Below are 10548 nucleotides of genomic sequence, written 5' to 3' on the forward strand. Positions count from 1 at the left end.
GTTCTCTGGTTGTGATCCTTGAACACAAAGAAGCGACAATCACACAGTTTACAAGACACACAACAGTAAACACACAACAAGACGCAGACGTTTGGAATCACCGGTAATTTATTGAAAAGCAAGACAAAAGTACAAAAATAATCCAAACGGAGCAACGTCAATCGACTTTCATCACGTAACCCGACACAAGAAGAGACCCAGAGCGCCAACGTTCAATTTACACACAACCAGAAGGAAAACATCCCAAAACAACAGCGGAATATATTCAAGAAGCCTGCTATCATCTGGGAAGCTTCAAACACCACACAACTAATTCAAAAACATTTAAAACTATGATATTTTACAATATATAATTAATTCAGAAAAACCTCAAAGACATAAAATATGATTTTCTTCATCTGTATGGAATCAAACCAGATATTAAAATGTGAAAAACACAAGCAAACTATTTATACAACTGGAAAATAAATGTACTGATGTCTATATTGTGTGTGTGTGTGTGCGTGTATTTATATTTGTGTTACCAATATTGATTCCAGCAGAAAGCCCAACAGCAGAAGTATTAAAGTGTAATCTGGATTAGTGTGAGATGAACACACACATCTTTATGTAAAGATCTCCAAGAAGAATCTTCCTCATGGGCGGAAAATCATTGTTTTATATTTTATTGAAACTAAATTATCCGAATAATGTAATGTCACCAGTGATGTTGGATCATTGCTGTTAAGCAGCTTCAGGTGAGGAGGCCCCTTTTTTTTCATATTTGGATGACAGATTGTTGATAAACGTTGAGGATAAAGATGTTTAATGTCGCCAATCTGTGGAGGAGAGGAGTTCCTGTCCTCTTCACGCCGCCACTCACGTCTGTCTGGAAAAATAAATCAGCATTCATGAATGAAGAGTGCAAAGAAAGTGATGATGTGTCTCCATTGTGTCAGAAAGAATGTGTACAGGTGATGCTTCAGACAGGAACAGGAAGTAGTTACCTTTACATCAGTTTGGTGGAGCTGTTTACACCTTCTGTTGAAGAAGAGTCAGACCCTGAAGAGAAGAAATACATTTATTTATAGATTTATTTACAGATAGATAGATAGATAGATAGATAGATAGATAGATAGATAGATAGATAGATAGATAGATAGATAGATAGATAGATAGATAGATAGATAGATAGATAGATAGATAGATAGATAGATAGATGTGAACCTGAGTCGCTCATGGGAGGAGGAGGGTTCAGTGGAGTCATCACGTCTACAAACACAGAACAGAATAAATCAGGACCAGAACTTTCTCTCCACAAATGTTACGAGTCTATAATCTCACTACTCAGGGAGCTAAAGTCAATCGTTGTGCTCTCTGTATGCACAGAAGTGTGTGTGTGTATACGTGTATGCACAGAAGTGTGTATGTACAGAATGTTTTTGTATATTTACAGGATGTGTGTGTATGCAAACCATCACACTAGTCTGATTTTTGATTTCATTCATTTTTCACTTCCCTTACTTAGTATCAGTTAGAAAAACTCTGCACATGAGCATCCAGTCAAAGTCTAGCAGTTCAAATGAAATAAAAACACTTCTACTTACTTTTTTCAGCATTTTTAGCTGAAATAAAAAGAAAAGACTTTCAGATGTCACAAAGCAACCTTTAACAGTCTGTTTCAGTCTTCATTTATAGTTCTAGAGCTTCTCTCTGACGTCACTGAGGACCGAGTCCGGACGGTCACATGACCGTCACGTGACGGTCAGGTGACGGTCACATGACCGTCACCTGACCGTCACACTGGGCTCTGAGCGTTACACTTCCTCCTGCTGGTCGCTTCACACTGTGGAAGAGACCTGAAACCTCAAAACGTGGAAATCCAGATTCCCCAAAAAAGCCTCCTGGAGCGTCAATAAGACACCTTTTTGGAAAGATTAGGACCTAAAGAATCAGAACCTACAACAAAAATCACAATAACAGAAAGTCTTGTCCTGTTAGGAAGGAGTTTCAGTTAAAAAACTGAAATCCTTCAGTTTCTCACCTTTGCACTTTTTAATAACTCCGACCACGGTGAGGATGACAAGGATGACGGCAACAAGACCCCCCAATACAGCGCCGATGATGATGATGGTCATGGGCTTCTCTGTTGAGCGTAAAGAACAAGACAACAGGATGAGGCAGTGACTCACTTTTGGTTTGGACAAAATGTCGTCGTTTCATTTGCGATAACTGCAGAAATAAAGATGTGAAAGCAAAGAAAGCTCTTTGGCACAAACGGCACAAAGTGAAAGAACTTTATATTTTGAGCGTCCATGAGCTTGAAACCAGAACAAAGAGGAGTTCACCACAAACTAAAAGCGTGCACCTCACAGAGCAACAGGAGCCTTCAGGCCTCCTGGTCTCAGTCTCACCTGCGTTGGTTCTGATCTCAGCTCCATGCAGCTGGGTGACGATGTCCTTCTCCACACCAGACAGCTGGAACACACACTCGTACTTCTTCCGGTCTTCAGCCGGGACGGAGGAGAGCTTCAGGTCGACGCTCATCTGGAAGGTCCCGTCGTGGTTGCGCAGGATCTCTCCCTGGTCCACGTCCTCGTGGAGCTCCTCTCCATCTTTCCTCCAGAACAGCGAGGCTCTGTCCGGGTAGAAGCCGGTAGCGTGGCAGCTGACTGCAGAGGAGGGAGACTTCTGGAGGAGAGACACCAAGGGAAGCTCTGGAGGGAGGGAAGGGGGGGGGAGAGAGAGGAGGGGAGAGAGAGAGGACGGGGGGGGGGGGGGGGGGGGAGGAGGGGAGAGAGAGGGGGGGGGAGGGAGAGAGGGGAGAGGGAGAGATGGGAGGAAGGGGGGGGGGGCAAGGAGAAAGAGAGGGAGGGAGGAGAGAGGGGGCCGGTGTGTGAGAGAGAGAGAGAGAGAGAGAGAGAGAGAGAGAGAGAGAGAGAGAGAGAGAGAGGAGGGGAGAGAGAGTTAGAGAGGGGGGAGGGTGGGAGAGAGAGAGGGGGAGAGGGGAGGGACGGAGGGGTGAGAGGGAGGGAGGGAGGGAGGGAAAGAGAGAGAGAGGGAGGGAAAGAGGGAGGTAGGAAGAGAGAGAGAGAAGGGGGGAGGGAGCGGGAAGAGAGGGGGAGGGTAAGAGGGAGGAACGGAGGGGGGAGAGATGGAGGGAGAGAGAGGGGGAGGGAGAGAGGGAGAGGAGAGGAGAGAGAGAGGGAGGGGGAGGAGAGGGAGGGATGGGGGGGGGTGGAGGAGAGGGAGGGAAGGACAGAGAGAGAGAAAGGAAGGGAGAGAGGGGAGGAAGGGGGGGAGAGGGAGGAAGAGAGAGAGGGAGGGGGGAGAGAGGGGGACGGTGTGAGAGAGAGAGAGAGAGAGGAGGGGAGAGAGAGAGGAAGGGGGGGAGTTAGAGAGGGGGGAGGGAGGGGAGAGAGAGTGGGGGAGAGAGAGGGAGGGTGAGAGGGAGGAACGGAGGGGTGAGAGGGAGGGAGGGAGGGAAAGAGAGAGGGAGGGAAAGAGGGAGGTAGGAGAGAGAGAGAGAGAGAGAGAAGGGGGGAGGGAGCGGGAAGAGAGGGGGAGGGTAAGAGGGAGGAACGGAGGGGGGAGAGATGGAGGGAGAAAGGGAGGGAAAGAGAGAGAGAGGGAGGAAGAGAGAGAGGGAGGGGGGAGGGAGAGAGGAAGAGAGAGAAAGAGAAAGAGAGAGAGAGGGGAGGAAGAAGAGAAAGAGAGGGAGAGAGAGAGGGAGGGAGAGAGAGAGAGGGGAAGAAGGAGAGAAAGAGAGGGAGAGAGAGGGGGGGAGGGAGGGAGGGAGAGAGGGGGAGAAAGACGGAGGAACGGAGGGGGGAGAGAGAGAGAGGGGGGGAGGCAGGGACGGGGAGGGAGAGAGGGAGAGAAGGAGAGAAGGAGGGAAGGAGGGGGGAGGGAAGGAGGAGGAGGGAGAGAGAGAAAAAGAGAGGGAGGGGGGGAGGGGGGGGGAAGGAGGAGGAGGGAGAGAGAGAAAAAGAGAGGGAGGGGGGGAGGGAGAGAGAAAGGGAGAGAGGGAGGAACGGAGAGGGGGAGAGAGGGAGAGAGGAGAGAGGGAGGGGGGAGGGAGAGAGGGAGAGAGGAAGAGAGGGAAGGAAGGAGAGAAAGAGAGGGAGAGAGAGAGGGGGAGAGAGAGGGAGGGGGAGAGGGAGGGACGGAGGGGTGAGAGGGAGGGAGGGAGGGAGGGAAAGAGAGAGAGAGGGAGGGAAAGAGGGAGGTAGGAAGAGAGAGAGAGAAGGGGGGAGGGAGCGGGAAGAGAGGGGGAGGGTAAGAGGGAGGAACGGAGGGGGGAGAGATGGAGGGAGAGAGAGGGGGAGGGAGAGAGGGAGAGGAGAGGAGAGAGAGAGGGAGGAAGAAGAGAAAGAGAGGGAGAGAGAGAGGGAGGGAGAGAGAGAGAGGGGAAGAAGGAGAGAAAGAGAGGGAGAGAGAGGGGGGGAGGGAGGGAGGGAGAGAGGGGGAGAAAGACGGAGGAACGGAGGGGGGAGAGAGAGAGGGGGGGAGGCAGGGACGGGGAGGGAGAGAGGGAGAGAAGGAGAGAGGGAGGGAAGGAGGGGGGAGGGAAGGAGGAGGAGGGAGAGAGAGAAAAAGAGAGGGAGGGGGGGGGAAGGAGGAGGAGGGAGAGAGAGAAAAAGAGAGGGAGGGGGGGAGGGAGAGAGAAAGGGAGAGAGGGAGGAACGGAGAGGGGGAGAGAGGGAGAGAGGAGAGAGGGAGGGGGGAGGGAGAGAGGGAGAGAGGAAGAGAGGGAAGGAAGGAGAGAAAGAGAGGGAGAGAGAGAGGGGGAGAAAGAGGGAGGGTGTGAGGGAAGAACGGAGGGGGGAGAGAGAGAGAGAGAGGGGGAGGCAGGGACGGGGAGGGAGAGAGGGAGAGAAGGAGAGAGGGAGGAAAGGAGGGGGAGGGAAGGAGGGAGAGGGAGAGAGAGAAAAAGAGAGGGGGGGAGGGAGAGAGGAAGAGAAAGAGAGAGAGGGAAGGAAGTAGAGAAAGAGAGGGAGAGAGAGAGGGGGAGGAGAGAGAGAGAGAGAGAGAGAGAGAGAGAGAGAGAGAGAGGGCGACAGAGTGACGAGACGGAGAGAAAGGGAGGAAGAGAGGGGGGAGAGAGGGAGGGTGTGAGGGAAGAATGGAGGGGGGAGAGAGGGAGAGAGGAAGGAAGGGAGAGAGAGAGGGAGGGAGAGAGAGAGAGAGGGAGGCAGGGAGGGAGGGGGAAGGAGAGAGGGAGAGGAGGGAGGGGAGGGAAAAAGAGAGAGAGGGAGAGAGGGAGGAAAGGAGGAGAAATAGAAAGAAAGAAAGAGAGAGAGAGAAAGAGAGAGAGAGATAGGGAAGGAGAGAAAGAGAGGGAGAGGGAGAGAGAGAAGAGACGGAGGGAGAGGGAGGGAGAGAGAGAGGGAGGGCGAGAGAGAAACAGATCAGAGACAAAGAGAGAGAGAGACGATGGAGTGTGGGGGAGGAAGTGAGGGAGGAAATGTGGTGAAGGAGAGAAGGAGGCAGAGGGAGGAAGAGAAGGAGGGAGGAGACATGTTGTGTCATGTGACTGTTGCATGGTGTCCATGAAGAGACGTCGGGTCATGTGACTCTACCTGTTCTCATCAGAGAGCTGCTCCCGTACTTCACATACTTCTTCAGCCACTCAGGACAGTGCTGAGTCAGGTAGTGATTCATCTGTGCTGTCAGAGCTTTGTCCTGATCCAACTTGTGTTTGGTGATGACAGCTTGTTGCTTTGGAGCGATCCATGTTCCTGTGTTCAGGTCAAAGGATATGAAGTCTTCTCCATCAAAACCAAACTGATAAAAACCTCCAACCACCTTATTGGTCTCATCATCCCATTCACAACCGTACATGTTCTGGAACATGTGAACACCTGAGAGAGAGAGAGAGAGAGAGAGAGAGAGAGAGAGAGAGAGAGAGAGAGAGAGAGAGAAACTAGTGAATGTTTAACATGTTTATTGATTTAAAAAAAACTTTATTTAAATATGAAATATGTATATATATAAATATTTCATATTTAAATAAAGTTTCATATATATATATATATATACACATACATATATATATATTATATATATATACACATACATATATATATACACATACATATACACATACATATATATATATATATATATATATATATATATATATATATATATATATATATATATATATATATATATATATATATATATACACATACATACATACATACATACATACATACATACATACATACATACATACATACATACATACATATTGGTCACATGGAGGTAATCTGATCTAATCTGCAGTTCTCATTTATATTTATGGATCAAACTGATGATTGTTGTCATTATTTATTATGAAATGATTTTATCCATGAATGAATAAATTGTTTACATTGAAAAATGTGAAAAAGAAAGCAAGAAAAGAAAAGAGAAAGATGTCAGGTTCTGAGAGAATGAGGTGAAATCTTGAGCAATATTTAATATGAAATGATATAAAAACAGAGAAAAGAACATCCGTGTGCGTGTGTGAGAGAGAGAGAGAGAGAGAGAGAGAGAGAGAGAGAGAGAGAGAGAGAGAGAGAGAGAGAGAGAGAGAGAGAACGAGAGAACGAGAGAACGAGAGAGAGAGAGAGAGAGAGAGAGAGTTTTGCAAGAGAGAAAAGTCCTCTTTAGTTACCTTTTGTCTGATTGAATCGCTGCATAGCAATTGCTACATTGGCTTTAAATGACTGTGTATGGCCTCTTAGAACGTTTGTCTGTTGTTCCACATACTGCTGACCCAGGTTCTCCACCACCCAGCTCTGCTTGCTCTCAAATACGTTGGTCCTGCTGTCAAAGTAACCCATCACCTCATCATCCAGGAGATTCAGAGCAACAAACTCAGGTAATGTTTTCAGACCAGTGCTGCCTGTATAAAAAGCCTTCCATGAGTGCGTCACTGGAATCAGAAAAGTAGAGAAAAATTACCTCATGGCAAGAATCGATTTCGAAAAAAAACAAGGTATTTAAAAACAAACTGATCATTATATTTACCTCTACTATGCCTTTATAATTCCTATTATAATGGTCTTGCACCCTGCTTAGATGCAGCGTAATCAACGTAACCCTAAAAGTATTCTGCTCCTCGGAGAACTACAAGTTTTGCCTCGAAAGACGGTAGAAGTGTAAAACAATTACAACCCAGTTGGACAAAATCAATAAAAACGCGATGAATAACCCCTTTAGCGGGGTAGTTCAATATTGACCGAGTAACATTTCTATGGAGCAATAGCATAAGTGACCAACTCGTTATAAATAATAAAAAATAAACATTTTAAACAGTTCAGAAAATCCCTTCACCTTCTGAAGGCTATCGGCATCTACGTTAATTGTTTAAATTCTTACCTGCATAGATGGCATGGAAACATAGAAAACACACGAATAAACACTTCATTTTCGCTCAGTAAAGCGTCTGCGTATGAAAGTCCCGTCACTGTGTGCTTGCTGCAGTTTGGGAAATGATTATAAGGGGTGAGGGGAGGGTGGAGCAGGGGAAATACGCATTACGTTTGTGGGCAGGGAGCAGCATTAGCCAATAGAAATTATGAAGAGGCTTTTTTTCGGTGTTTCCAGGTAGAGTTGAGGAACAGAGGTTGTGCTGCCAGAGGATTACAGTGTGATGTGCATATCCAACATACGTCTGATTGCGGACATGGTCGTATTTTCCACTGCACGCTTGGTTTCAGTCACAGCTTGAATCTCGTTTCCTCATCGCCTTTAGTAGCCTATACATTACAATATCAGAACACTGGCCAACAAGACCATTTATGCTGGTACGAGATCCCAAACGTGTAAAGTAGGAGAACAACAACTAGCCTGATATTAGAAGTTCACTTCGAAATCAAATCAGCTGAATCTGAACCAGTGTTTTGGTGTGATGACTACAGCAAACCTGTCACAGCACACAGGATTAATGTGACATTGATTTGCAAATTATGATATTATTTTCTGACAGCAAATTATACACTGACTTCCCTCCTCTACAGGATGAGCCAGAGAACTCAGAGGGTTCAGACTGTCTTGCTCAAGGACACTTCGGCAGGATGGATCCACACAGAGGCTCGACACTTGTTGAAGAGAATGATCCTGCTCACTGCAAAACAAGCTCCTGCATGTTACAGCAGTAACTTAACCAGTACTTTAACTTGATGTTAGTATAAATTTAACAAATCCCAAGAAGATGTCACGTAACTTCCTGTTGACCTCCAAGTGTTTATTCCCATCAGCAGTGGCAACTTTCCACGTGTTGATTCTTTGTTGAATTTAAAAAAGCTTTACACCTCTTCTCTTGATGCGCTTCATACAAAACGGAGCTAATAGTATGAACGCATATAAATATGCATAGTAAACTTTGTGAAGAATCATGGGAGGTTTCTTTTAGAGCACACACATTTCTTACAAGCCAGTTCATGCATTTGCATAATGCTGAGGTATCAAAAGTATAATTACAAACTTAACTCTGATTTAGATCAGAGTGACAGAACTAAAAGAAAACAAGACTTACACGGATATACAATCTGCCTATGTTATGTAGTAGACGTGCACAAATCAAACCATCAAAAACACTGTCTCGAAAGAATCTGAAGGAATCTGTTATGTCAAAATCACCTTTTTACAATAAATAAACCAGGTGTGCTGGATTTACAACTTTTCCTTCTTTTTTTTCTGTTGAGGCCTATTCAGCCAATGTTTTCGAATGAAAGCAAAAGGAAACCAATTGATTAATTCCCACAGCATTTTGACGAGGTTTGTGTTGGTATTTGCCCATGAACACAACAACCTTATTGTTTTACCCAATGGGTAATAGAAGATAGAAGACAAATGCAAGATATGGCATGTAATGTGCCTCAATAAAGTATTATAATTGAAGAAATTAAACTCTCTCGATCATAGCAGACTCAAATCAACATCTGACCTGCAACCCCAAAGTGAGTCTTGATTAAACTATCTTATGTCACTTCACCAAACCCTGTTGGTCCCTTTTCTGGTATTAGGTAGATCACCAAATAAACTAACCCTGCCCCGAGCCTCTTTTTAGGTTTCTGCTTGAAAATGACATACAAACTAAAATGGCTGTGTCTCTGCAACCACTAGAGCTATTTGAATAATCTTGGAGTTAATATACAAGTATAATGTTAAGTTTTGCTCAGATGTGTAAATATCAGTCTAAGTCTTACTGGTTAAGAGTAAATGAAGATGACACACAGAAAGGAATGTAAAGTTTCTGGTCCGCCTAGAAAAAAAGCACTTTTAGCATGATTTTTACCTAGACATAATGCGATCGTAAGCTTTTAAATTCTTCCAAATCCTACATCAAAGTTTTAACATAATTTTTGCATTGTTTTACTTTGATAAAGTGAAGCAGAACAAAGTCAGAGAGGATTTAGTACAGAAAAAAAGTCAGGCAAGGGCTCACATTTGTAACATTTAGTCACATTTGAGGAGAAGAAAAAATGAAAAAATTCAGATTTTTATTTTTTTTAAATTTATAAAACAACCAATATTTCCCTTTTGAATAAAACAAGCACACACATTAACAATTATTAAACTGTAAAAAAAAAAAAAAAAAAAGGTAAGCAGTATTTGCTGATTATACAGCAAATACAGCAAATAAAGTGATTAATTTTTCTGTGTTCTTTTGCTCATATCTCCCTCGTTTTTTGAGGTAGAAGGATATTGAAGGCATGTCTGGAATCTGTGTGGAATTGCCTTGCTTCTGGACATCAGGATTTATCTGATAGCACCAAGCTAAGGGTTGCTGGTTCTGGAAACATGCTGATTTTGGGCTGATTTGGGTTTTTGTTTTGTTTTATACTTTTATGATTATCTTTTTTTCTGTTTGAGTTTTTTTTTAAATGGCTGACTGAGGCTTTGGTTATTAATTTGGTGTATAACTTCAATATATTTTCTTGTGATTTATATGTTTTATTTGCAAAAAATCCCAAAGTATCCAGATTAGGATCCTCTGGTTTTTAAAAGGATAAACTGCAGGAGGGAAACATCTTTCCCAGGACTCGCCAACGGTGTCACAGCGCCTCTGCTGGACAGAAGCAGCACATCCCTGTGGAGCATTTCTGTGAAATCACCTGACGAGGCCAGTTAAGTTTCGTTTGTGTGTTGTTGTGTGACACAACGTTCTGCAGGTTTGTTGTATCTCCTTGCTCCCTGACGGTATACATATACAGAAAAAATAACCTATACATGGTAAATATGTTGAATGGAAAGTATTTGTCCAGTCCAAGAACATAACACTCTGGTCTTGTCCCTCTTTGACCTGATTGATACAAACTAAGCGTGCATGTGTACAGTGTGTATACACAATAAACAATGCTGTTCAATGTGTCTCTGGTCCGTCCTCATTTGACCTCTGACCTCACAGACAGGATTCTTCCTTCCATAAGTATGAGTATGTTGAGAATGAAGTTGACATGAGGACACGTGAAGGTAGTGATGCATTATTGTGTGGTAAAGATCGCCATCTTGCGGCCGAGTTGAGGAACTTCACCTGGTGCAGTTCAAACTATTCCATTATTTTTAGTCCTT

General features: G+C 44.7%; 1 protein-coding gene across 1 annotated transcript; it reads right to left on the reverse strand.

The window, feature by feature from the left end:
• Window positions 1-90: 90 nt before the first annotated feature.
• On the reverse strand, window positions 91-7399 carry LOC137785196 (major histocompatibility complex class I-related gene protein). Its single transcript, XM_068576298.1, has 9 exons — window positions 7351-7399; window positions 6644-6904; window positions 5562-5843; window positions 2394-2696; window positions 2024-2125; window positions 1587-1604; window positions 1207-1251; window positions 987-1041; window positions 91-868 (listed from the first exon to the last, which is right to left on the reverse strand). The coding sequence occupies exons 1-8, from the start codon at window positions 7397-7399 to the stop codon at window positions 989-991; spliced, it is 1113 nt and encodes a 370-aa protein (XP_068432399.1). The 3' UTR covers window positions 91-868; window positions 987-988.
• Between the last annotated feature and the right edge of the window lie 3149 nt (window positions 7400-10548).

Source organism: Clinocottus analis, unplaced genomic scaffold (genome assembly GCF_023055335.1).
Source record: "Clinocottus analis isolate CAN_PGR_092001 unplaced genomic scaffold, fCliAna1.0.p SCAF_14, whole genome shotgun sequence".
Taxonomy (NCBI): domain Eukaryota; kingdom Metazoa; phylum Chordata; class Actinopteri; order Perciformes; family Cottidae; genus Clinocottus; species Clinocottus analis.

Excerpts from the sequence above, each read along its gene's own strand:
- LOC137785196 (XM_068576298.1), bottom strand. The coding sequence starts at position 7,399 with ATGAAGTGTTTATTCGTGTGTTTTCTATGTTTCCATGCCATCTATGCA. Across the intron at positions 2,697-5,561 it reads CAGCTCTCTGATGAGAACAG|AGCTTCCCTTGGTGTCTCTC; the intron begins GTAGAGTCACAT and ends CCCTCCCTCCAG. Across the intron at positions 2,126-2,393 it reads TGAGATCAGAACCAACGCAG|AGAAGCCCATGACCATCATC; the intron begins GTGAGACTGAGA and ends TACGCTCAACAG.